The following is a 27,796-nucleotide window of genomic DNA, read 5'->3' on the forward strand; positions in this document are numbered from 1 at the left end:
GCTGCCTATGTTATTCACTAATTATATTGCCCACAGTAATCAGTGCCTCAACTTTTCTGTAGACCTTTCCTGACCAAAGACAAATCCCAGCCTGTATTTCCTGTATTTGCTGCAAATAACTAGCTATCAGTTAAGAACAGCATGGCAAAAACCAAAGTTCTCCTTATCTTCAACTTCCTTTTTAAAAGATGCCTATTTTCTATCTGCTATACATGTATTGCTTCCTCCAGTTGCCTTCGTTTATTACGTTGTGGCAATCTTCATTGTGACTCTACGTTTTATCTACGCCAACACCAGAATATTTTTCTGTAAAAATTTATTGACGTACAAAATAAGCCATTTTTGGCTTTGACATTCATTATGAACAGTCTAATACATTATAAAATCAGTCCATCTAAAATGAGTGCTACAGTCAACTTTACAAAGACTCCATTCCTTTTTTGCCATCTTGTAGGAAATCACAGCCCCTGAAGCTTGCTGAAAATACCAAACAAAAACAATATTTAGTTAAAAATTTCACCATAACTGACATATTGTTCTATTTCTCGATCTGTGAAAATTTTTATAACGTTTTAAACTATTTAAAGACCTGAAGCATCTCATGATATTTTCTATATTCAAATAAAGGCTATGTGAGGTCTATCTTAGCAATTCCCTTACGTGGAGAATTATACGATTCTATTTGAGAAAAAGCTTCTGCAACAAGATGTGAAATTGAATCAGAGAGACAGACAAGGCAAATTTAAAGTTCCCGTTGGGTTATTTCAAATATGCACATTTTCCTCGCTGCTGTAAGCCCTTTGATACTTTTTCAGTGTTGAAGTTGGCCTTTTTTCCAGTTGTTGCAAGATCACAATTGGAATGAATAAGCACGGATGTAAAATACATGAAATCAAAGCATGAGAAGTGGCTTCTGAGTTTGATTATGATCATAAAAGGAACCAAGAATTGTTCCAAAGTGCAATTAACCTATGCAATAAGCATCATCTCCAGAAACAGATTAAATCTGTTTCCCAACTGGGTCTCAGTTATTAAAAATGATGTAGTACAATCCATCTTTGTATTTTGGATCATGCTTCTCATCACTGTTACTTGACTGTAATTTCTGAATTTCTTATTTTAGTTCTAGGCATTCTTACACTAAGTACAAAGCGCAAGTCTATGTTAACTGCTAGAACATTCACTGTTTTTACAGTTGATTTTCTGTATTCTTCCTGATAATTGGAAAGTCAGCAAATAAAGAGATGCTTTCTGTTAAATGAGAAACTGAATATATTTACCTGTCTTCAACTGTCTTGTTGGAGGGGTAGAATACCTTGAATGAAAACCCACTTCTTGGAAATGAACCCTGTAAAGAAAAATACACCATGCTTGTGTAAGTATACCACTGTACAGATGGTAAGAGACACACTTAAACGTAACTGCATCCCCTTTGGCAGTTGACCAGTCATTTTCATGGTATTTAAATTCATCCATTCAGTAAATTAAAGGTTGTTTATACAGGTCCAGTACATTCTTATTTTGGTAAAGCATAAGGAAGTCTTACAGGATTTATACAAAGACAGTCGGTGTTGGTGACAGTGAATGGGTCGTATTTATCCGCAATGACAAGCATGTCTGGCAGAGGATACACCCTTAGGGAGTAGTCGTAGGCCCAGTACACGGGGCTAACGTACAGCGGAAGCGGTGTCAGGTGTCCTTGTGATAGTATAGTCTTTACAAACTGCAAAACAAGCACAGACAGATAGTTTGAACCAGTTAGTTTGAATCATTTTCTTCAAGTCTAACTTATTCCTGCAGATGCTAATGCTCTGTTTATAAAGAAGTTTTTAACATGGAAATATTTTTTACGTGTCTCACTCTGATTATTAGTGATTTCTATAGTAAAGCAGTGATTCCACTACAGCAGCTAGCTGCTGGTTTTTGTTTTGCTTTGTTTTTGTTTTTAATACACAAAGTCCTTTCTGCAACTTTATTTCAAGATCTCAAAACTATTGCATCAATCATACTCTACAAAAAAACACAAAATCTGCTTACTTGTTTCTCCAGCTCAGTAAGTACCAGCACTGCCGTAATTTTTGTCTTTTTTTGTTCCTCCCCGCTGCCCTCCTCTAGGCTTTCCTTGCAAGTCCAGTTAACCAGAAGACCCACACTTAAACAGTCTTTACCCTGAATTTGTGCCTTTGATTCCCAAGTATCTTTTCCCTTGACCATTCTTATGGTAGTTGCCCTGCTCTAGACACTACCTGACTAGCCGCCTCCTTTGTAGTTCCCATTTTCATCTGGCAGAATTTGGCCAGGGAATTTGGGTTCCTGAAGCCCTCCACTCAAGCCCCTTGAAAGCTTTTATTATGTTTCCTCAACCATGTAGCTGCAGCTAGGATCTGTTTTCCCCAAAGGCCTAAAATCACTACAGCAACTAGGTGAGAGGGGCTGCTGTTAAAACAAAATGACGTACACAGCAGAGGCCCAGCTATTCCAGTGGTACTGTATGAAGCCTAAAGACACTGTTGATTCAATCTCATGTTAGTAACACAATTTCCCACTCATTCACTGATGGCATAATTAAGATATTAATGACAGGCAGAAAACACAGAGAAAAAACAAAGGATGCAAATGCAAGCCAATACTCCTATTTGCAGAAATTATTACACATAAATTGATGTTTCCTTCATGACTCCTCTTCCAAGCAGAGGAAAGCCCTGTATGAGTGCAGGGAAGTGAAGGTGTACAGTGTACACAAACATATGCAAAAATGCACACAAAAAACAGGTTGATCAGTGTCCATGGTGGGATTTTTTGTGCTCACAAAGAATCTGAGCACTGTTCTGATGGAGAGAAGGAAGAATTAACAGTAAGTTTCCAAGTCAAACAAGAAAAAAAAAAAAAAAGTAAAATAAATAGAAGCAAACTCCATCCATCACTGCAATGAGCCAGTATTGTCTGGATCATTCTCATTCAATTATATCAGTAAGTCCCATCAACTCCTGCTGTGCATTCATTAACTAGAATCATAACTCAGAGCGCTGTGTCGATGTATCAAAAGGAGGATTAAGACTTCAAGTAAAAAGGCAGGGGAAGCAGGTGACCTTTCGGAAAAAGTGACATGCTGCTTTCCTGCAAATGTCACTGGTTAATTGATCAAATCTTAAAAAGGTAATTTGTATTAAGCTTTGCATTTAGGAATCAATGTTTTGTGGTACAACATTCGTGGCTGGTGCATAAGCACCAACAGTCAGCTGCAAGGAAGTTCTGAGTTCAAGGGCACCTGCAAAGGGAGAGCCAGAATGACTCAGTGTCATCAGTCAGTATCCTGGTTTCGGTTATTTTGCTGTCAAGATGTAAATGAAATTACTAATAATAAGTGTATAGATCCCTCTTCACAATGCTTTTAGCAAACTTAGTTACTCTTTCAAAACATCAGGAGTATGCAGATCAGAGTACACTAACTGCAAATCTGCTGATCAAAAGATAAAGAGTAAAGCTCTTAGCAGAAAGTGTTGAACAAAACTCACTCACGTGGTTGGGAATATCCATGTTGCTGTTAGGGAAGCGGACACAGTTTCTGCACATCTTGTTTACCAAATCTTCACGAAAGATAATTATTTCTTGGGTGCAATATTGAATCCTAAATGGAAAACATTAACGAAATTAAATTATGACGAAACACCAAAAGATGGAAAGTTGTATTATGAAGTCAATCTTACTCTGATACAGCAAAATTAAAAAGTACATTTCAATTAAAATAATAACTTCCCATCTTCCCTTCATTACACCTCCAGATTCATAAAAAAAAAAACATGATGCTTTTGAGCAGGTCATTACACTCCGTCATTAAACTTTTGGCAGTACGTCGAAACCGTCTTGTTCAGGATGGTTTCAGCAGTAATTTATTTATGCATTACTGTATTTAAAATTAGTTACAATTAATGCAAGTAAGGAATTCTTGTAATTTAAAAATGTTAAGGCCATTACATCTGCACATGAACTAGTCATTCAGTATAAATAAATAAATAAACAAATAAATAAAACAGCAGCAAGTTAGACTGTTACCTGCAAGGATTTGTGGTGAAAACTGAAAATGGCACTAGCTGCCTGAATTCCTCAGTAATATTTTCAGCCAGAGGAGGTCTAAAATAAACAGCAACAGGTGTATCAGCCAAGATTCTGACCGTCCTTAACTATTCAATTCAAAGTTTCAAAAACTGAAAAACAAGCAAACTGACCGTGGTAAAATAGAACCAGGACCAGGATCTTCAGGGCCAGGTATAAACACAAATCGACTACTGCAAAAAGATCAGCATAGTGCTTTTATATAAAATAACCCCACGTGTATCTAAACATTGGTTCCATGCTTCTATACGTGCACTACTTCACAGATACATGCAAATAACCTATTCTGGGACAGACTTGACAGTTCCCCCTGTTGAAGACTTCCTCTCGTTCCTTATAAAGAACATAAATCACCGCAGAGACAGAAGATGCATATCCACCCCTCCCTAGTGGAACAACTCTTAAAAAATGTCCTTTCATTACAGAAAGGACAAGCCTGGCTACCTCCCTGTTTTAATTTCTTTCATATGTTCTCATCTCTGTAGAAAGATTTAGTTCTCCCAGGGATAGAAGGGATAAAAAAAAGGATCTCTTTCCAGACCTGTGTTTCAGTTAGCTCTCAAACTAGCAGCCACGGAGAACCGTGTAGGCAAGAACAGGAAAGCAAAAAGCAGATACTGCTGGTAGCAGCACTGAGACCTAAACAGCAGTTTATAAAACAGCACTGCATTGGCAGAACCCTGCTCATTTCAAGGGAATTCCAGAGGAAAAGAGGCTTGCCCACGCACTGCTTTTCAGGAACCGTGGGCCTTGCTTAATGATGTGGAAAATGTTCCAGAGAGAGGCAGTTTCACCTTTGCTCATTCAACAGCAGATTCCATGACCAAGCTATTCTAGATAGAATCAGAGCTTTACGCTGCTCCCAAAACAACCTGACAGGCCTGTTACCTGATCACAGCAGGCTCACAGTAACTGGAGAACAGGTTATCTGTCAGTTTCTTAAAGTAATTAAAGCAAAGCTCTTCACAAAATAAGCACATTTCCCTTTTTCATAGCACTTTGCTGGGTACCTTTTATGAATGCTGGGATATTCACAAATTATATCTGCAAGAGCCTTCAAAGAACCTAGAGTCAGAAGAAAAATATCTATGATACAGCACCTGGTTAGGCAACAAACACACAGTATATGAATCACCTGCACACTTCCGTGCACCAAAAATGTGTCACTTAGAAAATATGTGATTCTTTTCCGCTCCCCTGAATTGTTTTGCCATCATAATTTTAATTTAACACACACGTCTGACTGCAAAGAATTCCTTACCTTTCAGAGACTGAATTTGATTTTTTCCATATGGTGCAGATGAAAAATTTCCACAAAAGAAAAAGCAGGTTGGAGGTGCAGAGGAATAACCTGGGAAAACAGAGCATCTGTGAGTCTAACATCCACCCCCTCCACTACCTTTCATCAGTCAGCCTGCAGAGCGTTTCATGAAAGGCAGAAACCAAAGCAATATTTGAAGCTCTGCTGCTATTAATACCCCAAACTATTTTCTCAACACAGGCTTTCATTATTTACAGACCCAGTTCCAACAACATTGGTTGTGTGTATGCAACTAACTGCTGACCCAGCCATATAATTACGCAAAGTACAACTGTAATAAATAATACAGTTTAAGAACACACTCTTCCCTTCAAGAGAAAAATAGCATGTAAGTAAGTAGCAATGGATTACCATTAACCTCCATGCACCATTCCAATTCAAGGGCTCTGCTAATATTTAATTCCCTCTTTAGCATTATGAAGCAACAGTGACTGCAATTGCCTGAGCGTTTTAAGAACCTAATGAATTCTCACCGGATCACGAATCACACAGAAACACAGGCTTTACAGCAAAGGCTATGATTCTATGACTGAAAAAAAAACAAAAAAAAAGCCTTCTGCAAACTCTGTAACAAAAATAAAACCTCTACTCAGGCATTTGCCTCATGTTCCAGGTTACACTCCAGCTCCCTGGCCTTCAGAACCAGACTTGCCTTTCCCTCGCTGCTTTACAACCCAGCAGATAAATACAACGGAATTCCTTATACCAGAGAAATGGCTCATCAGGATTTTTTCCTTGCTATTCCTCTCAGCTATTATTTTTAGTTCGTAATTATGAAGCTCACTACTTGTCTATTACCAAAAAAAAATCTGAAAATAGTAAATGCAATACACACATCTTTGCCAGTTTGATTTATTAAACTGACCAAAATCCCTTTGTTACTTCAGCATCTGAAGCCTTAGGTCAGGTTCAGTTTGGTTCAAGGATTTTGCCAAATTTCATCCAGATACAGAACTGGTTTCCTAACTTCAAAGTTAACTTCCTACCTTCCCACTAGATATTGTGATAACGTGTCCAATTTTCTTTAAGTGACTAGCAGCATGCCACCCTTCATTTTACATTGCTTGTTTTTTAAAGCAGACAGCCTCTCACATTTCCATTCTACCTAAGGCAGACAGGACAAGCTGTTCCACAAGTGTTCTGGATTACAAAGAAGCAATTCACAGATCTCACAGATGCTCGCTATCCAAATGTTGTCATCATTACCGATGTAATGATGCGTGCAAGAAACAGTTCATATTTTGAGACTAACCGACATTTTCTCCTTGGTAAAAAACAGAAAGCATTCAAGTGAGAGTGCTGATCTCTGATGAAGGAAAATGTTTTCCTTAAACTAAGGCTCGAAGAGTTCTCATGAACACTCTTGTCACAGCACATAAAATGGCTACTGCCCAAAACAATATTGGTCCTGAGTGATTTATGAAAAGGGAGTGACAGCTTGCAAAAATACAATACAATCCAATTTTTAAATCTGTTAGAAAAAGATCCAAAAGAAACAGAATAGTAACCATGAAATGCAAACAGCTATCACTAAAATTGCAGGGAGACTTCACTGGCTTTAGGCTTGGGTTCAAAAGAGAATGAATGAAAAAAGAAAAAAAAATGGTTGGGCTTATTCTGGCTTTCTCAGAAATTAAGTTCCCCAAAACCACACGACATGGTAGTAACAGAAAATTGTTACTCAACTTTGAAAATTGTTGCTCAACTTTTTCCTTTAAAATACTTTTGACCAAAGGTACCAAATCCACTGTTTCACAGAAGAGCACCTTTAGATCACAGTTTGTCAGTAAAGCTGGCCTAATACTTGGCAGCTCCTACCCAGAGCAGGCTTGCTGTCAGTAACAGCCTGTCCAGCTTCCCCTGCATGGGCTTCACACCCAGCAATGCTGCTCAGCCCTAAGGGAAATGGTAAAAACTCTCTAAAACCAGGCTCTGAATCAAAGCAGCCACCACCTACCTGAAAACATCATATGCAGCTTTTCTAGTACTTCTGCTTGGTCCAGCCATACATCGGACAGAAATACAAACATGGCATCTTCGTTTTCATCCTCCAGCTGCTTTAGTTTCGCAGAGGCCTTTACTGAAGTTGAGGAAGGCCCTCCAAAGAAGTTTATATTTCCATAGAAGGCTCTACAATGTTAAAATACTCAAGTTACTTCTGTTTTCTTCCCAAGTCATTACTAGTTTTGAATATGGCTCACTGGAGCCATCTTAATTATTATTATTATGAGAGGTAGCTCAGATGGTATCAATTATCATTTTGTATTTCGGAAAGAAACCAAGGAAGAGAAATGGCAGTCACCTAAATCTAAAGCACGGGTGCTGCCCTGCCATATTATACAGATCATCTCCAGGTAATATTTATCCTGGCTTCTCTCCCACAATCATTCCTTGAGTAATAAGGAGTTTCTTATTCGCGTGTATTAGTTATCTCCTTTGCAATTGAGAAGGGTTTAGATCTCAATTGTTATCCACATGAAGAATCCCACAGCCTTTGGAGGGGTTTTCCTGCTCACATGATAGGCTTTAGAACCAGCCCAAGTAGACCTGCAAGGCCCAGAATTGCCTCCTTATTTATTTGGGAACATTTGGGGAGGGGAAATAATAGCACACTTCACCAGCATAGCATGCTTATAACAGAAGTTATACAACAATAACGTGCTCACTTGGCAACCCACAACACAACACAGTCAGAGTGAGGCTGCTGAAAGTCAGCTTCCTACCTAGTGGTAGCAGACGGCTCAGTAGGCGGAAATCCAAAAGCGTTCACGTGGAAAACCTCATCTTCATACCAACCTAAAACATTTTTCAACAACAAAATAACCTTTAGTTTTTTCTAACAACATCGTGTCCTAGACATGAGTCAGACAGTTGGCAGCTGTGCTGCACAGCCCGTCCCAGGCTCTGTCAATCCCTCCTGTGACAGCACCGGTCCCTGCGCTGTGCAGCGGTGGTGAACCAGAGCAGGGAAATACCCGGCTGAAAAAACAGGCTGAGCAAGAAGCCAACTCCTTTTTACCCCGTCATTTCTCTGAATGGATTTGCTGCCCAGCCACACAAATGACCTGCTCAACCCAAATGAGTAAGAATAAGAATGTAGGGAAACAGGAATCATTTTTAGTGGCCTGGCCCCTGAACTACATGAAACTGCACCCTTTCTTGAGAGCTGTCGTATCTTAAAAGAACAGAAGTAACAGGGTGCTTCTTGTCCCCCCTTGCTATTGACTTCTACTCAGTTTATAAACTGTAAGCAGAAATGCATTAACAGACAATAAACTGGGGTTATGTGCATCTCACACAGTAATATCCTACAAATGGCAACGTCCATCGTTGCCCTGAAACATGTTTCAGGCTGCAGAACTGCAAGCACTTACACCGGCTTTGTGAGAAGCCTCTGAAGGACTGAGGCTTTGCCAACAGCAAGCAGCATTTCCATATTGTTAACTCACTGCTCGGTTATTTTAGTCCTTCTTCCTAATCTAGTCATATCATTTCCAAGCATGTTGTAGCCATGTTAACTCAGGCCGATCCTCAGCACTGCTACAGATGCTCTCATCCCACTGATGTGACTGAAAACCACAGAATTTCACAGAGCTCTGCCTCCAGAGCCCACAAGATAGCAGGAAAGGCTTAGGGCCAAAATCCTCAGTCATAAACTTAGCTCATGGTCAAGCCTCACCATCACGAGACTTATCTTTTCAGCCAGATCTAGCAAATATCTAACTGCAGCAACAGCCACATGCAGAATAATTTATTCCAAGTGTAAAAAATAAATAAAAAAAAAACAAGTCTACTTTACCTTCTGCCAAAACAAAGCATGACTCAGTATATAAACCACTGTGGAACTGGTGCAGGGAGGTTAAGAAACATATTTTTCTTAGATCAGGACTCGCAGACTAGCTCATTAGCCCAAGTTTGCTTTCCAGCTGGTGTTAACACATTTGGACTCTACTGGGAGTTCAGGGGCTGCCTGCAGAGCCTGGTGATCACCTGGTAGCTGAACAGGTAAGCCCATAAGCAGAACAGAAACCTTCCACTAGGAGGAATACTAACCTTGTCCTAAAAGTCTTCGAAAGGGCACTGAGCTGCAACAACCATGTAATTTGCAAAAGAAAGAGAGCAACAGAGCTGCAACTCTCTACACATAATTTTTAACGGTCAATATTGGTTTGTTATTCTAATTGAAATTCTCCAGATCGACGGGAAATTTATTCAACTCTTACATCACAGATAAAGGATATTGCTTTACTAAGGTCTAGCTGGACGACTCCTGTAGGATCTTCTAGGAAATACTTTCCCTAAAAAAGAGGATTCGTTAATGAAGCAAAGCATATCCAAACACATAAATGCTCCAAGCAGAAGCACCTACAAGCCAGTATTTAGAAGCAGTTTAGCAAAGTGTTTAATATCTTAAGCTTAGAGCATAGGGCAGAACGAAAAACAATGTAGTTTCAAGTAAGGGTATCATAGCAGCTCCCCTTAGATATCCTACAGTTTTGATTGCTGGGGCGCCCTTCCCCTATAATTACAGGCCAATGCAACGACAAACCCACACTGAGGGATTTGAGGCTCCAGCTTTTCAATAAGGAGCACGCTCAGAAAATATAAGCCTCTTTTTGGGGAATGAATCTTGTACCACTGACTTACACAGCGGGATAAAGCAGTAAGACATTTAAGCCTTCCCATTTTCTAAAATATTACAACGCTGAATGGCTGCTGACCCAGATATTCCGCAGTGAACAGCAACCTACCTCCTTGAGCTGAGTTATCATCCCGAGGACAATCACTTCCCCCACCTTCGATGTATTGCCCAACAGAGTTTCTATTGTTTTAAGCTGGAACCAAAGGCAAAGAATTATGTAAGAATTAAATCTAACTCTCCATGCAGCTATTCTAAAGCGAGCAAGACAAAGCGCCAGGCAGCACATATTCCCACGCAAATACACGAACAAGCTGGGACAGAATTCAGGCTCGTTAGAAAATCAGGGACACGTTTCTGATGGTCAAATGTGGCAGAGTTTAGGGAAATATTTCCAATTATGGCTGCTAGCATAAAAAACGTGCTTAGCAAGTAAATATTTGTTATGGTTATTTTGCTTACAAATGGCTTAAAACTGAAAAGAACAAGTGACAATTTCTGCTCTGGCAAATAAATGTCAACTGCAGTAATCGGATCTTCAGCGGGATCCAAACTGAACCCCAGGGCCAGCTTGTGCCCACACAGCACCGCTAATTCCTTTCATTGAGGAACCTCAGAGGGATGACAGAATATCCCAAAGTAACACCGGTGATACTGCGTACACGCTGTCTGTGGGTTCTGGACAAGCTTATTTTGGTCTGTGAAGCTGCAGTTAAGACAGACAATCCTCCTGTAACACCAGCACAATGAACTTTCCACCACTGGCAGGGAGGACAGAAAGGTGTCAAGAGCAAAAGATGCCTACACAGCCTGGATGGAGACACGGGCGTGCCTCAGCTAAGGGCGGTTGTGATTTTCTACATGATCGTACACTGAACAAGGAGAAACAGGCAAGCTGGTCAAAGAAAAAGCTTCTATTTGGTGCCCAGAGACACACGTGATTTTTTTTTAAATATATAATAATTATATAATATGGGGAGAGCATTTCATATGAGAAAACTGAAATGGGAACAGAACAGTATGAAGTCATGACCTTACTCAACTGTAGGCTGGTGACTTTAGTGCTGACAAAAGAAAAAAGCAAGAAAAATGTTCCCAGCACAGAGAAGCAAAGTGCTGTAAGCTGAACAGGGAATGGATTTCCACCTCGGGAAGCCGTGTCTCCCCTGCATTTCATAGCTGCTTTTGAGTAGCTTAGTCATCATGCTGATCTAAGCCAAATAACTGCGTTTTTGACACACAGGCTAAAAATGTTAGGGAAAAAAAACTCATTTTCATTGATTACCCATACTGGATGTAAAAATAAGGTGTCACTGGAGAAGTATGACTGCACTGAAGTGTAACACCAAGTGCAGCTCCCTTCGCAAGAAAAGAAAACAGATTTTTTACCTGGAATTTGCTCCTACTGTCATCAGGATGAACAACAACTGCTGCGGGTGTAAACAACTCATGTCTGTGAATCCTCTGCAGAAAGCAAAATGGAAATAATCCATATTTAAAAAAAAATGTGCATAGTCAAAAAGCCAGTTCACTACAACCACCATACAAAACACTTTCTAAAGTTATCTTACCCTGCTTTACCCAGCAACATTTGAGTTGTTGAGCACAACCAGTTCTTTCGACAAAAATTTGCTTCTAAGAAATAGATTATCAGTAACAGGAGACAATAAAACTAAGCTCAAAAAGCAACAGTGCATCTCTAATGCTTTTAAAAATTATTCCTGACCATCTGGAGGAAAGGGGTGAGAGAGCAAAGAAGGTTAACTCTATGTAATGCTAGCCATGTGGAAAAGAGCAGGTTCTATCTTCAGAGCAGGGCCTATTAAAAGTAGACTTTTTTTTTCTTAACTAACAGGAGCAAACTACAGTGAAAAATAAACTGCAGAGGGCATGAAGAAAATGCATTGTAGAAATTTTCACGTCTTTCCATGTTTTTCACGCAGTCTAAATACCTCTCCTTGGAACAAGCCCATCGCTACCAGCCCATGTCACACGTGCAGCAGTTACTACCTGCAGCCTTCCCCCCCCCGTGACCCAAACCCTCACTTTCCTGGAGGTCAGAAAGGAGTAAATATGACAACAGAACACAGAGCCTACGTGAAAAACTAGCAGGCAAAGAGGTGCAACAGCACAATAGGAAACAAACAGGCTTCAGGACATCCATCCCCACTTGACACCTCCAGCTGCTGTTCACAGAACCCAACCTGAGCGTGCCAGCACCAGCAGGCGTCCCCAGTCCTGAGCACTGCTTGGAGGAACTGAACCTTTAGCTAATGGTTAACCAACCACCCAGGGCAGAGGTTCCCAAATTGCAGTACGAACACTCACAGCAGCAGCAAACCTCCTGGGGACAGAGAGTTGCTGGTATTTTGGTGTTTGGGACGCTGTGCATGCACCTGCCCACGGTCTGAAGGACGAGCGGGTCATGCAGGCTGCCTTTGGGGTGGCACCAGCAAGAAGCCAGCTCGCTGCCTGCCTGCGTCCCAGCGCTGTGCTTACCCCTGGAGTCAGGGCCAGGCAGCTCTCTGTGCACAGCTCCTGCAGCACGGAGCATGATCTGTGCAGGGGAGCAGCTAAAGCAGGCACCCGATAAGCAATTAAGCCAGAAGCAAACTTCAGTGCTTCAAGGAGAGGCTGAACGTGAGCTTCACAGGGTTTGGGTTTATATTATCTCAACAAGTGCTCCGTACGATGACACGCTAATCAAATCCAGCACAGAGCCAGCCTACACGAGACAAGAGCGAGACACAATCTACTTTAGGGACACCCAATCCACTCTTATGATGCTAAAATGCAGAAACACAAGCATTGGTCACGCTGTATGGTTATCAGCTGAATAGCCTGATCAAATTTAGTACAGATCTTGTTCTTATTCAGATTTTATTGAAACTGGAGCTCCCAGCAGCACCTCCGGACAAAGCACTGCTATATACACAGGTATGAACCCAAACAACTGCATTTTGTTCATGTGTTCTGTTGAACAAAGCAAAACTGTTTCTCACCTGCTGTAAGATGGAGTAGCGCTCACGGAACAACTCTGCTTTATCTCTGGCAGATCCAAATAAATTTGGTGCAGGCAAGTTGGTCATTGACAGACTGCAAGAAGTTTAACAAAATCGAGATTAAAAAACATACCCTCCGCACACAGAAATGACTTATTGATCTCAAAAGGTGTGGGAGGCTGCAGCAGTTACAACACTACTGCATAATATATTTAGCCAATGCCTAAGATCTCTGCTAGGGACCCTGTGTTTCTGCATTCTGAAGGCTACCTCAGTTTAATTTCCTTCCTACTCACAGTCCTTGAGGCCTGTCTTTCAATCTGAACGGGACTCTGCAGAAATCAGTTCTTTAAAGGCAGTTAAGTTTCCTAAGTGGCCATGAACAAGCATATCTTCTTGTTGGTTGGCAGATTGTCTTCATGGGGTTCTCTGCTTCCAACAGCCTGGAGAGCTAGGAAGTGGCACTGGAGCTAACCTCCTCCTGCAAACACACTGAGTGGTGGTGCTGGACCAGCAGAATCACGAACCAAGACTAGAAAATGAGTTGCACTTTACGTGAATGTCGCTGTAATGCCTCACAACGAGTATCACTACCCGCTCTGCAGCTAACCACCCTTCAAGCTTTAAGAGCACAGGCTCTTTTTGGCTCAGCAGCCTGGGCTGCTTGCTGTTCAATGCAAATTCTTTAGCTAGCAGAACATTTCACAGCCAATTCCTGCAGCTACTTCTTTCTTTCTCCACTCTGGGGGATCACTCCTCTTTTTTTTTCTTTTTTAAGCTCTCTTTAGAAATCCCTCTTGAGCTTCAGATATTGCGAGCTACAGTCTAGGGAATAAATACAGGCAACAGACAGGCCACATTTATTGAAATAAAATGAAACAGACAAATACAGAAAGGAAAAAAAAAAAGACAAAACCACACTTCATCTAGTGATGCCCTTAGCCTCACGATCTCTTTTACTCGTTAGGTGACATTAACACGGTCTGAGAATTTTTACTGCCTGATAAACGCCCAAGCTTCAGAGGCAGTAAGATCCGTGGCAGCACAGAGCACGCTACCTCAGAAGATACAGATGGCCATTTCAACTTCATCCTGCCAGGCGAGGAGAAACCCAGTGGCACATTTATTTATGAGACAGCATTTATCATTGTCTCTGAAAAGCCAGCCGGGCTCTGAGAAACAAAATTATCTCATTTTCTCACACAAGCTTGAGATGAGTGAACCCCAGAGGGGAAGATTAGAAAATAGACTTTCAAAGACAGCAAACAAGACCTCTTTCTTAAAACAAGAAGCAGTTGGAACTTAAAATATGCAACACTTACGGTAGAAACCTCTTTCTTTCCAAATTGTAAACATAGCGTGGAATATCAAAGGCTCCGATAATGTTGAAAACGTTTTCTCTGAAATGAGAATCCATTTATAGCGTTATCTTAGGTGGAACTAACAGACACTACGGAAAGAAACCAACTGAACAAAACTATATTCATTTTGTTCTCCATCACCCTGCGTTAGCACCACTTCTCCCACTCCACTCTACCTGTTGGCTACCACAGCATCTTTGGATTCAAAAAAAGGGAACTCTTCAGACGTTTATTTAGAAATGTCAGAGGGATAAATCACCTCGCATTGTCATCCTCTGGTATCTCTCTGGACAGCAGAAGAGCCTTGGCATGGTTAAAATTAATAGTTTTAAACGTGCACAACCTTTGAACTATTAATCAAGCAGATACATCTCGTTATATGCACTGGAGCAGCTCTCCGATGCCTCCCATTTTGCTGTAAGTGCATCAGACTCAGCAGAATAGATAACAAACAGCCCATGAACTTTTGCTAAGGCTTACAAGCACAGGACAACCACCACTGCCTAGCAGGCAATGGTATCTTAGGCTTCAGATTGAATTTCTTACAAAACTCTGCCCTGAGGCTCTCTGCACCGTAATTCAAGAGAGTTTTACAGGCTGGTCCTGTGGTCTGTGAACTATTCCCTCCAGGACGCTGCACTAAGAATCTGTGCAGACGGGAGTGAAAAATGCATTTAGGTATGGAAAGTGACGAGTGAAAAATGCATTTAAGTATGGAAAGTGACATAAGAAAAAGTCCCACTCAAGCTGTCTGCGTTGCAAAGGTGCCAATGCCTAGGAGAAAAGTCAAAAATAAATTTGCTTCATACTGAGGCACCGCGGGATCACGGTATCTGACATGCCCAATAAACTATTTATTTTCATGATTTGCATTTCAATGCCAGCACGCAAAGTAAACACTAAAGAAAACACATTCATCACAATCACAAACAAAATTCTCAGAAGCACAAGTAATTGCTCTCTGCTTTGTTATCACCCAGTGAAAATCAAGCAAAACAGCCCTGCTATACAAAAACAAAAAGCAACAAAAAGCAGCACCCTGGAGGAAGGTGTTCCAAGTGCTTTCAGAAACGAGGCGTCTTAAAAAAGCCGCAAAAATAACCTCATTTAATTTTCATCTACAGAAAAGAAAATAAAGAAATGAACAGAGAGGTAACAAGTTCTCTCTAAATCCTAATTATTCGTTTATTTTATTGGTTAATATTCAGCCTGTGTCAGATTTAACACATAACCGTATAATTTTAATTCCAGAATCTCAGCATTATATTTAGAATCCCCTAGAGGCCTATCCATGAGAACGAATTTTCTAAGAAGGAACATTACTAACCTTCAAAGGCAGCATCAGGAAAAGCACAAAGCAATTACTGCACGTGTAGCACTGCAGAAAATGCCTGACATTTATTTCCCAGCAAGAAATAAGGGAACACGTACCGACTCCCATAAACATCACATTAAAAAATGTCACCGTACATTGTTTCGTCTAATGCCTGGCTACATTCCTGGACAGCTGCTTCCACCGTGGATAGTTCAATCATATTAGTTGACACTGAAAAGAAAAATTCAAAGCATTAAAACCGCAGCCTATGGAAAATGGTAAGGAAGTAAGCAGGTCTCAAATATTTTACCAAAAGGGCGCAGTATTCTTAGAGGAATAAGCTCCACAAATAAGCATATTTTCAATAATGTAACAACACTGCTTTCTCTCTGCAAATGGATCTCTTAATATTCTTACCAGAAGGACACATCTCTGGCTAAAAAATAACCCCCACACATATTGTGCCCGCCATTAATTCACTAAACATGGAGAACAAGACAATTATAGTTTATGCAAAGCTGCCAAATATACTACAAATGTGTTAGATGAGAGCTTTCACATTCTGGAGGTTAATTTTGTTCCAGAACATTATCACACAGATTGCTGTCATAAATAAGTATTCAAACAGCCTAACACAATCTTGGAGACAGGCACATTGTTGTCTTCGTGGACGTTAAACTGCTAATTGAAATTCAAAAACATTTCTAAACACCAATGTTTTCCTGAACTTGCAGGGGAATCCAACGCGTGGATTCACAGAAGGGCTTGGTCAGCACTGCCAAGCCTCACTGCTGAGCTCTGGGAGAAGAAATCAATCAGCGCACAAAGAGCAGCCCTTGAGTTCCCTTCTCAGGGCACACAACATCAAATCACAGCTCCTGGAAGGCTGTGCTCAACAGCACAGCACAAGTGAGCTGGCAGGAGCTGCAGGGGATAGATAGCAGCCTGTCTGTACTGTAATCTCAAGCAACTCTTGGACAGCAGCTGGACAACACCGGAATTTATTGCACACAACAGCAGCTTGCACAAAGAGCATCGCTAGCAAGTACACTAACTGCATGTGCTACATTGGTTCTGGAGTTTCTTGCACTGATTGAAATTTGTTCAAAAACGTGGATGCGTTCATTTGTACCAGCAGGCTTCACGCTAGATGGGGAGCAGCTCTCCAAAAGTGGTTTTGCTCCCCATTTGATCAGCTCTGACATTTTCCCAAGGCTACTGTGAGAACACAAAGCGTAACTTCTGTCGTGGGTGCTCCAGTTAAACTGCATGTAAAGCAAGCAAATGCTTGCCCTCGATTTAACTTGGTTAATAGAAGCTGGGAAAGTTTCCTGAATTCATGTAAAGCCTAATACTCATTTTAGATCACATTTATATGGATTTGAACATCCTCAGTCAAAAACTGGAAGTGAGCTCAAGTTTCCTGGTGTTCATGAGCTCAGATCAGTAAATGCACACAGATTTTAGGCACCTCCTTCAGCCATGTTCTTTAACTAAAGATGCTACAACTCCCACTTTGGTGGTCCAGGATCAGGGAAGCTGGATCTGTGTGCCTGAGGACAGAGTGTCCCAATTAAGTAGGGGGCAGTACCCAAACGAGATGCTGCTGCCAAGATGATGGAGTTTCAGGCGTGCTCAGAGAACGATCAGGTGCTGGTTAAACTCCTTCCACAGTTGGTTTAAGTTACTATGCTGGACTATTGCACAGTTGCACTTGCACTGCCACCCCATCTGCATCAACCTCTGAATGAAGGGAGGTGACCGGTCCCTTCCTGCGGTCGCAGCAAGGCTGTGAAGGTTACAGCTGTCAACACCTCTAACCCTTCTCTGGACTTGGACTACCAAAAACAAGTCAATTATAATTTTATGCTACATATTTAATATTTAAAATGACAGTTTCACATGCAAGGATGTCCATGGTGTCCAGCTCGATGGTCTCAGTAGCTAGCATTGAAAAATTTTGCTACTTTTGGAAAAATCAGGAGGTACTAAGCTGCCAACTTTTCGAATGGCAAAATTATGCTATCCTTTGCTGACATTAAAACTTCACTATTTAACAAAACAAAATGACAACAAATATGTTTATCCTGAACAACAAGGTGTGACCAGAATGACACTGTAGTGCATAAGCTGGCAGTAACTCTCTGTCTAAATAACATCACAATTGCAAGATAAACTTAGCAAGATTAAGAAAAATAAGATACTTACAAGGCTGTTTTTCAACAGCATCGATGACCTTTTCAATTACATCTTCAAGCTCTACTTCACTGAGGGACTGAAGAGCTTCGGTAAGGTACTTTATAGCTTCCCTAATTTCAACGAAGAAAATTAGCTCCAAAAGCAATTAATACTAAATAAAGTTCATACAAACGCTGCCAATTTTGGCAGATGTGCTCATAAGCACTAAATGCCTTGTGATTAAAAACGTAGAAATAATCAGTACTGCGTAATAGTCAGACAAAAAATTCACCAGGACTGAAAACACTGAGCACAGGAAGCAGGTACAGAGATAGAGAGAACTTTGTTTTCATGGATGGAGATGTTACAGTTTCAGTGGCTCTGTGTTTAACTACTCTGATTGTGAACATTTTTTTTTTCACGGGATTCACTGGGATTTGATTCCCCTGAGCCCTCTCAACCTGAGGCTGAACAAACCCAAATCTCTCACCTTTCTTCCACAGGTCAGGTTCTCCAACCCTCTCATCATCTTGGTCGTCCTCCACTAGACCCTCTCCAACTTTCTAATCTCTCTCTTGAATCGAGTGAACTAAAACTGGACAAGTGGGATTTATTTTGTTGTATGCTGTGCTTGCTGCCTCTCTTCCTTTCCCTGTGCACTGACCCCTTTTTCTCCCCAAGCCCCCTTTGGGCAGCTGAACATCGCCACCTCAGAATCACAGAATCATTAGGTTGGAAGAGAGCTTAAAGATCACCTCATCCAACCTCTTACCTAACACTAACAAGCCCTCTGCTAAACCATATCACAAAGCTCTACATATATCACTGAGCTCCTCCGGCTTCCCCACACACCTCGAGCCCCTGCACCTCAGCACCCCAACCATCTTCACTCCACCAGTCCCCCAATATCGGAGTTGTTTTCATTCGAAACAACACGAGAATTAAAAAACCACTTCTTCCCTCATCCTTCGACTACACTCTGGCCGTTACAGATAACGATTTTCTTATTAACATCACCCGTCACCCCATCAAAGGTGGCATTTGGTTGACGGCCTCACCTTCCTGACATCTCTGCTCATTTAATGGTGCAAAGCAGGGGCTCTGAACTTCTCTCCCCTCACTAATGCATTCGCCAGGACCTTGTCCCATGATGCCAGGAATAAAACAAAACTCATATTTAGCATAATTGTGACAGGAGAAATAAAGGCAGTGGAGCCCCAGGCATCGCTCTGCCACCTTCCCCTGCAAGCAGCACGCTGTCTCCCTTCACTGCAGCCTAGCCACGTTACCACAGCCCTCTGGGCATTCAGAAATATCACTTCAGGAGACCCAAACCCGTAACTGCGGCTCCGGGGGCTGCCAGAGGCGAACAAGAGCCCCAGCCCCAGCACCAGCAGGGCGGGCACCGAGGCCTGGCCCCGCCGAGCCCCGGGCGGCGCCGCGCGGGCAGCCCGAGGAGCTCCCGAGGCGTCCCCGGGCCGTGCCTCGGGTCCCCGCCGGCCTCCCCCCGCCGCCTCCCCGCTACTCACGCCCGCAGCAGGAGCCCCCGCACCCGGAACGCGGTGCCCAGGCGGCGCCTCAGCCGCTCCGGCTCCATGGCGGCCGCGCAGCCCCGGCCCCGCCACGGTCCCGTCATGGCCCCGCCGCGGGGGGCGCTGCCGCCACATGGCCGCCGCTCAGCGCCATGGCCGGGCTGGGGGGAGCCCTGCGGGCCCCTCACAGGACGGGACGGGGTCGTTTTCCCCGATTTGCCCCGTTCTGCATTTCTTTTCGACCTGCCCAGCCTTTAACAGGTCTGGATGGAGGCCCTCAGCACTGCCCGGTGGGTGTAGGGCTCCTCTGATATGGCTGCCTCACCTTTACAGAATCACAGAATCACAGAATTTTCTAGGTTGGAAGAGACCTCAAGGTCATCTAGTCCAACCTCCAACCTAACGCTAACAGCCCTCCACTAAACCATATCCCTAAGCTCTACATCTAAACGTCTTTTGAAGACTTCCAAGGATGGTGACTCCACCACTTCCCTGGGCAGCCTGTTCCAATGCCTCACAACCCTTTCAGTGAAGAAGTTCTTCCTAACATCTAGCCTAAAACTCCCCTGGCTCAACTTAAACCCATTCCCCCTTGTCCTGTCACCAGGCACGTGGGAGAACAGATCAACCCCCACCTCGCTACAGCCTCCCTTGAGGTACCTATAGAGAGCGATAAGGTCGCCCCTGAGCCTCCTCTTCTCCAGGCTGAACAAGCCCAGCTCCCTCAGCCGCTCCTCGTAGGACTTGTTCTCCAGGCCCCTCACCAGCTTCGTCGCCCTTCTCTGCACCCGCTCAAGCACCTCCATGTCCTTCTTGTAGCGAGGGGCCCAAAACTGAACACAGTACTCGAGGTGCGGCCTCACCAGAGCTGAGTACAGGGGGACGATCACCTCCCTAGCCCTGCTGGTCACGCTGTTCCTAATACAAGCCAGGATGCCGTTGGCCTTCTTGGCCACCTGAGCACACTGCTGGCTCATATTCAGCCGACTATCCACCATCACTCCCAGGTCCTTCTCTGCCTGGCAGCTTTCCAACCATTCCTCTCCCAGCCTGTAGCTCTGCTTGGGGTTATTGCGCCCCAGGTGCAGGACCCGGCACTTGGCCTTGTTAAACTTCATGCAGTTGACCTCAGCCCATCGGTGCAGCCTATCCAGATCCTCCTGCAGAGCTTTCCTACCCTCAAGCAGATCGACACACGCACCTAACTTGGTGTCATCTGCGAACTTACTGAGGGTGCACTCGATGCCCTTTACCTGCGCCTCTGTCTGCAGGGAGGGTACCCCGCGATCCTGGTCCCTACTGTGCTGTAGCTGCCTCACCTGAATGTCAAGTTTACTAGGACAAATGTCGGCTGCCTCAAGGTTTAGGACATGGTAAACTCTTAGTTCTTTGGTCCATCACCCCACAACACTGACTGCCCATGGCCCAGCATAGTTAGACAGAGATCTCCTCCAGCTGGCTCCATCATGGGCAACAAGCATATGGCTGTTCCCACGGCTAACTTTACATTTTACACATCTAACTTTACATTTAACCAGGGAATTAGCCCTACACGCGATTTTTCCTTTGGGAAAAGCAGCTGAAGTCTGTTGCAGCATACCAAATCCTGGTACAGAGCGCAATAAATGTGCCGCACCTCTTACGGTTCCAGTCTCGTGGGGCAGCTGCCTTCTCTCCAGCCAAAAAAATGGTTGGAATATTGGAAATTGAAATATTGAAATTGAAATATTCTCAGCCCCATCCGTCAAAGTACAGCTTTGTTCCACAGAATGCTCAAAAAGTAACTGAAAGTTCCTTGATCATAAGACTGTAGGGATATAAAACCAGATAAAAAATATCAGCCTATTTTATATAGTCCATTCTTGACTGCGTCATTTATAACCAGTCCTCATCTGGAGGAAGCTCATGGGTGAAGCTGAATCTATCTACTCCCTTTAGACATAAAACTACCATCTGACAGGTTTCAGCTATTTTGGCAGGAAATACGATTCATTTTTTCATTCTAGGCATGCAGTTAGGTGTGAATTATGAACCCTTATGTAAGTTCTTCTATTTGCTAAGATTACTGCTTTTTCTCCTTTAAAAAAATAAAATTTGTCAATCCGCTCATGTCTCACCTAGAGAAGGAAGGTAGCCCTCTTCTAACAAAAGCAATTCTTTTAAGATACATGACCAAAAACAAGAATATAAAGCATACTCCTGTGGCACCGTGCGGTACTTGGGGTTCTGCTAGGTTGCCTGGAGCCTCCCACCAGAGATATAAAAGTATTCCAGCATGAGCTGTAGACTTCTGTTCCACTGAGCCATCTGTCTTGTGCTCTGGAAGCCATGCCCAGCTCTTCATCCCCGCTGCTTTTCATGTCCTTTATCTGCAATGACTTTCTTGGACATCAGCACTACGATGTCAGCACACGTGGCTTGAGAGCAGAGAGCTGGCTGAGACAGGGTAATGGTTTAAGATCAGACAGCACATCCCCCTCGTGCCAAAGGTGAATTGATGGAATTGTTTTGTTACACCAAGCACGGTAGATAGCTCATCGTTCATGTCTGTCACTGCTCTGCTGGCAAAAGCCACGGGCTGCTGACTTTGCACTGCTCCTGAGTTTCTGAGAGATCACGTTGTAGCTCTACTTGACCTATAGATTATGGATACAACTTGGAAAAAAAATAAATCTTAACTCTTTCAAATGTTTATTCCTATGTTTTATACATCATCCCAACATGTCACCATTACATTTCATTTTGATATTAGCAGACACTGTCAGGAATAGTTAACGTCTTCCCTTCTAGATCAGAGGAAGCGTGTCTCACTTTCACATCCTTTTACAGATGTTAGAAGTGCTCAGTTCTCAGAAGCTCTATTCTTCCTGAAGAGCTGTACCTGCTTTATTTTGAATTCCACTCATTCCAAATTGATCCATACTTCAGCTGGAACTCATGGGGTTGTCAGTCTAACAGCATAAGAGCTAGAATAGGAGTGTAAGAGGCTATTGCCTTTACCAGTCTGCTGCATAATGCTAGGCAAATATTTAGGAACAAAATTATATAGGTGGGGACAGCAGGGAGTGAAGAGCTCTTAAATAGAGACAAATGTGTGGTTTGACATGATGGATGAGCTGCTGGGATCCCAACATCACCTTTATTCTGTCAGTTACCCGTAGCTCAGCACCAGCCCCAAAACACAGGCCCTGAGTGGCAGCTCTGGGATCCGCCACACCGGTTTGTAGCCTCGCTTCATCTGCTCCAGGTCAGATGGCATTCACAGGATAATTCTTCCTGAGGTCAAGAGTTTGAACTCCTACACAGTTGTTTTAATGAATATCAGCCGCTGTTTCGCAGGTGCCGTTTCTGGAAGGGACACATCACATCTAACCAGCAGGCAGTGGCGTGGCTGTCCTAACCCACCTGCCGTGTGGAGTTGTGTTTGCAGACCCCCCTCTGCCTTCCCCTCTTGCCCTGGATCTGTGTTCAGGTGCCCTATTTCCAGCGCTTTCCCCCTTCTCTCCTAGCCCTTCTCGATAGGCTCCTACACGCTTTATCAAGCCCCCAACCTCCCGCTTTGTTTCCCCCGTGCCTCAGCGGACAAGCACGGAGCCCTGTGCCCCCCAGCAGCCTCCTCAGAGCCTCGTTCCCCCCCCCCGGGACCCCTCCCAGCACCGACCAACCCCTCAGGGCACCCTGAGGCGCCCACCCCACCCCGGGGCAGGGGGCGGCGGCGCGGGCAGCCCGGTGCCGCCCCACATTTTGGACCCTCCTCGCTTCCCGTCCGCCTGCGGGCAGCGAGCGGCGGCGGCGAGCCGCAGCCTCTCCCGGAGGAGGCGGTGAGGCAGCGAGGCAGGCAGGCGGCTCCCTCCTCCTCCTCCTTCATCCTCCTCCTCCCCGTCCTCCCCCTAAGATGGCGGCAGACCCCGCGGAGCGCTTCTGCGTGGCCGAGGAGCGGAGCGGCCACTGCGCCGTGGTGGACGGCAACTTTCTCTACGTCTGGGGGGGATACGTGGTAAGGAGGGCGAGCGGGGCAGGGCGGAGGGAAGCGGCAGGAGGGGACGCGAGAAGCGGGGTGCAGCCGGCGGCGAGCCCCCACACGGGGGCTGAGGGGGCGCCGAGCCGGCCCCCCCCCCCGCCATGCCTGCCTCCCCCCCCCCCCCCCCCCCCCCCCATGCAGCGCTGTTTACCTCAGCGCGGCCGCTGATTGGCCGGCGGCGTGGCGCGCGCGCCGCGGGGGCGGGCGTTTCAAATGGCCCCCAACGGCCGCGCTGAGGGGATGGCGGGGGGTCCCCTCACGGAGCGCCCCCCCCCCCCCCCGCGGTCGTGGGGCTCGGGCAATGGTCTGGGCTGAATGTGTTTTTTTTATTTATTTTTTTTAAGGGTGACAGCTGTAATTGGCGGCTGTGCCTCACCCTTACGTAATCCCGGCGTTTTTGGGGCGTTAGTAGTTGTCTGACGGAAAGGTGTCTGCTGCCTGTCATCAAAAGATCGCCACCGCTAAATGCTTCTGACTCCTAGTTCTCAATTATTTCAGTCTTAAACTACAAATGATGCTACACTACGTACAACCAGTTCATTTAATCTACAGTGTCTGCGCACTGGGCATAAAATGTGAAAGTCACTGTGCTTAGTCTTACTCCAGTTTAAATCATGTTTCTATTACATTTTCAGTTTTTATCTCTATTTTTTTCTTTGTGGGTTAAAGTCAGCTTTTAAATGTGAAAAACCTCTCCTGTGCTCAAGCAGAGTTCCAGTTGGAGCATCCTGGGTTTAAACTTTAAAACATGGCAGGTGCTGAGTGTAGGCAATAGCAGGGGAAGGACGCTCTTAGGGTCCTCAGGTACCACTGCCCAATAGTCTCTGGTCTCTTCCTGAAGTGCATTAGGGTTTGGTTTCTGGAAATCAGAATGTCCTTTTCTTGGAACTAAAATGTTGGGCTTAAAAGATAGGTAAGAGCTGAGCAGCGTGTGCAATTCGAAGAGTTTTTCTGCTCCTGAGCTGGATTCATTTGACCTGAAAGGAGCTGTGCTGCTGGTGGCTGCTGCGAGGCTGAAAATACAGCCCCCTTGTACTGAAATAAGAGCCCTGAGCTGTGCTGGGAAGCCAGGCAGCAGCTTTGACTGCTAGGTATTACAAGGTCTGGCTGGGATGTTAACTTACCCTGGCACAGCCCTTCTTGCCCAATACCAAAACTGAAATTGAGGAACCTGTAAAGTATCCTGTAAGCTATTTCTACAGCTTTCCTTCACTTGGGGACTTTGCTAGGGGGTGTTTCCTGAATACCTTACGGTGTCAGGAAGTTAACCACCTCCAGAATAAGCATATATAAATAAATGTGAATGATCTGTAATGTACAGGAAGTTCTAAAGTTGTTCTCTGGCCCTAAATTCAATAATAGTCTATAGCTATGCAACGCCTAAACCACTGGAAATATTCAGTACTTCTCTGTGCTGTAGCCTTAAAGATTGGGTTGACTACTGCAGTATTTCCAAAGGCTTTCTGATGAAAGATTATAGGTTCTTGGCACAGACAAAATACCATGTGTGTTGAGTTTTGCAGATAAAACTACTAAATGCATACACAGAGTGTATTTACCTGTGTACTGTGAAAATCAGTAAGTTAATGTTTAAGCAGCGCTTTACAAAGCCAAATCACTTTATGTTTTTACGTGTTGTATGCTGAATGGTAGACTGCCACCCAGCTAACTTACTCTTGGTATCAGTGTTTTTACTCCAGGCTGGTTCTCTAGCAACTACTTGGCCTCTTACCACTGTTGGGTTTAAATTAAATGTAGTGGACTTTTGCACTTTCTGAAGTGTGCAAGCTGCGTGTAGTGGCATAGCCTTCCTTAGGAAAGGTGCCTGGCAAGATAAACTAGAGCAAACGAATTCCTTGCTTGCCTAATTGGCACCTCTCAAATTGAGAAGGTAATAATAAAGGCAAGTAATCAATATCAGTAATAAACAAAACTGAAGCTTAATTATTTATAACTTCTTTTCCTCACATTGATTTCACTTTTATCTCTGCTTTTCTTTTCTTTATTTGGTTACCGTCTCTGGCTGCTTATTCCCTTAAAGTGTTTAATTTCTTTCTAAGGCTAAGAGAATAACAACATAATTGTCACCCAGCTGGAGTTCTGCAGTTGCATTCCTTCAGACTTCCTTTTCCTTTTTGTTATTCTTCCTCAACATTATTTCCCAGATTATTTTTATATAGCCTCTTTCATAGCTCTGTTTTTCACAGAGGAATTAGGCTCCTCCTGATGTCCCTAACCACCTGCAGGAGGGTGCCGAGAGGACGGAGCCAGGCCCAGAGACCCCTCCTAATTTGAAGTATCTCCCAAAACAAAAGATAAAGCTTTCTGAATATCGAAATGCTTATCTCCCTACCTCTAATTTACTAATAGACCAAATTTAATTTCCTTTTAGGGCACTGTGATTATAAAAAATAGTGATTAAATCTACTATTCACAATCAGCAAAACTCAGTGATACGAGGACACACCTAGCACAGCATTTTTAATAGCTTCGAAAAGTAGAAACATCTATTTTGAACTTCCAGTATAAATTGTAATATATTTAAATTATTGAGCTGCCTGCTCATAAAGGTAATGATCAGAGCAAGAGTGCTGGAGTATGACTTATGCTCTGGTAAGATTATCTCCTTAAGAGTATTCGGAGTTGCTAAGTAACATGATTTGGTATTCATTTAAAAATGTATGGTGTATAATGCATAATTGATTTAACATTTGTGATTTTTTTTTTCCATTTTAGTCGATTGAAGAAAATGAAGTGTATTTGCCTAATGATGAGCTCTGGATCTATGAAATGGATAGTGGGTTATGGTAAGTTAAATTATTTATATTTGATTGATAAACAAAGTTGATATTTGCAGAGGTTACAATTAGCTGCTGTGTAAAGGTTTCCTTCAGTTACATGAGCTATTGGTTGTGTTCCTTGGCGTTTATGTAGCAAATGTTTAATATGAAGACTGAAAGACAAGCATACGTACTTGGAAATTACTCTAGGAAACGTTAATTTCGTAAGTATAATTGTGTGTGTTTTTTTTTCCTGCCAGATGTTTGAAATGGCCATCTTAGGGCTCTCTTGTTAGAATAAGTGCATTTTACTTGTGCTTAATTGTCCGTATATCAAATACTCCTTTTAACATTAAACACTAGGTAGTTACGTTGTTGATCTATTTACAATTATATATATTTGTGCTATTATTTAACTGTGTATTTCTAAAAGCAATTGATAACTATACAAATCTTGCACATCGCTAGCAATTTAATCTTTGTTTATATTTATTATGTTTACACACTGTATGGGGGGAGAGATTAACAATGCTTCTGTTTTAAGTTTTCCAATGGTTTTTATTACAATAATTGTCTTCAGCCTACTAGAGCAGTATTCATTTAGGTTCATATGTGCTTTCTGCCAGCTGTCTGATCTCCCAACTGTTTATGTGTTCTTTGCATATCCATAGTCAAGAGATTTCTTTTGAACCCATATTAAAACCAACATTTTGAAATTGAGGAAAAAGGGGAGGAGGACTAGATCAGGAAGGTGTCTTACGTATGAAATTCCTAATCTGTTCAGTCAAGTCACTGACTTTGAAAACAACATTTTGCCTACAGCTAGCTGTGCGGTTCTAGCAAGACTTCGTTAGTGTTTTGTTGTTATTTTTGGTGGTTTGGGTTTTTAAGAGTGTAACCTCACTGTCTTTTGATGTCTGTTTCTTTTGGTGAAAGGGTTGGCTAAAGCAACCTCATAGCCTTTCGTGTTCTTAACCCCCTGATGTCCCTGTATCAGTTGTCCTGGTACAGCTCTTTATATGGTCACGTAGGAAATTGGATCGGGAAAGTGATCTGAGTTAAATATAACCTTTCTTTTTTCAGAGCTATTTTTAACATGGATCAGTTCTTGAACTCATTCACTTACAGCACAAAAGTTGTAAGCATACAGCAGAACACACAGCCTGACACAGGAATGAGCAGGAGCAGAGAAGGGGAAGGTGGTTTTGCCTGTGGCAGTGCTGATGCCAGAACAAAGGTATTTGGAAGCAGAGCCATGACCTGCTGTTTGTTAGCACAGCTTTCAGTAAGGACAGGTTACACATGCATCATTCGCATCTGGTGATTAAGGACATAAACAGCTTTTCCTTTTAAAGGCTGCTTCCAGTTCTTTTAGGTTGGGATAAGGTCAAGAGTCAGAACTGAACGCTGTAACAATCCTTCTACATGGTCGCCAGTGCCAGAAGCTGAAGGCATCGGGTCTAAGTGCAGGTGCATCGATGAAGGGAGTGAATGGAAGTGACTGCTTCAGAAATCTGGTGACGTTACACCTAGC

General features: G+C 43.3%; 2 protein-coding genes across 2 annotated transcripts in view; one reads left to right on the forward strand and one right to left on the reverse strand.

Annotated features, from left to right (window-relative positions):
* Window positions 1-299: 299 nt before the first annotated feature.
* On the reverse strand, window positions 300-19,526 carry POLE2 (DNA polymerase epsilon 2, accessory subunit). The gene is made up of 19 exons (XM_032189261.1): window positions 19,459-19,526; window positions 17,960-18,060; window positions 15,907-15,982; window positions 14,398-14,475; window positions 13,076-13,169; window positions 11,463-11,537; window positions 10,186-10,269; window positions 9,676-9,732; window positions 9,234-9,282; window positions 8,158-8,230; window positions 7,392-7,564; window positions 5,375-5,464; window positions 5,124-5,178; window positions 4,227-4,286; window positions 4,054-4,131; window positions 3,520-3,628; window positions 1,547-1,723; window positions 1,281-1,348; window positions 300-477 (listed from the first exon to the last, which is right to left on the reverse strand). Exons 1-19 carry the CDS (start codon window positions 19,524-19,526, stop codon window positions 459-461), a joined length of 1,584 nt encoding a protein of 527 aa, XP_032045152.1. The 3' UTR covers window positions 300-458.
* Window positions 19,527-23,308: 3,782 nt separating this feature from the next.
* KLHDC1 (kelch domain containing 1) overlaps window positions 23,309-27,796 on the forward strand; it is a 28,301-nt gene continuing 23,813 nt past the window's right edge. Inside the window, exons 1-2 of the mRNA XM_032188266.1 lie at window positions 23,309-23,458; window positions 26,219-26,289. Of these exons, the coding sequence (XP_032044157.1) occupies window positions 23,357-23,458; window positions 26,219-26,289 (173 nt within the window). The 5' untranslated portion in view covers window positions 23,309-23,356. The remainder of the gene's footprint in view (window positions 23,459-26,218; window positions 26,290-27,796) is intronic.

This window comes from Aythya fuligula, chromosome 5 (genome assembly GCF_009819795.1).
Source record: "Aythya fuligula isolate bAytFul2 chromosome 5, bAytFul2.pri, whole genome shotgun sequence".
Taxonomy (NCBI): Eukaryota; Metazoa; Chordata; class Aves; order Anseriformes; family Anatidae; genus Aythya; species Aythya fuligula.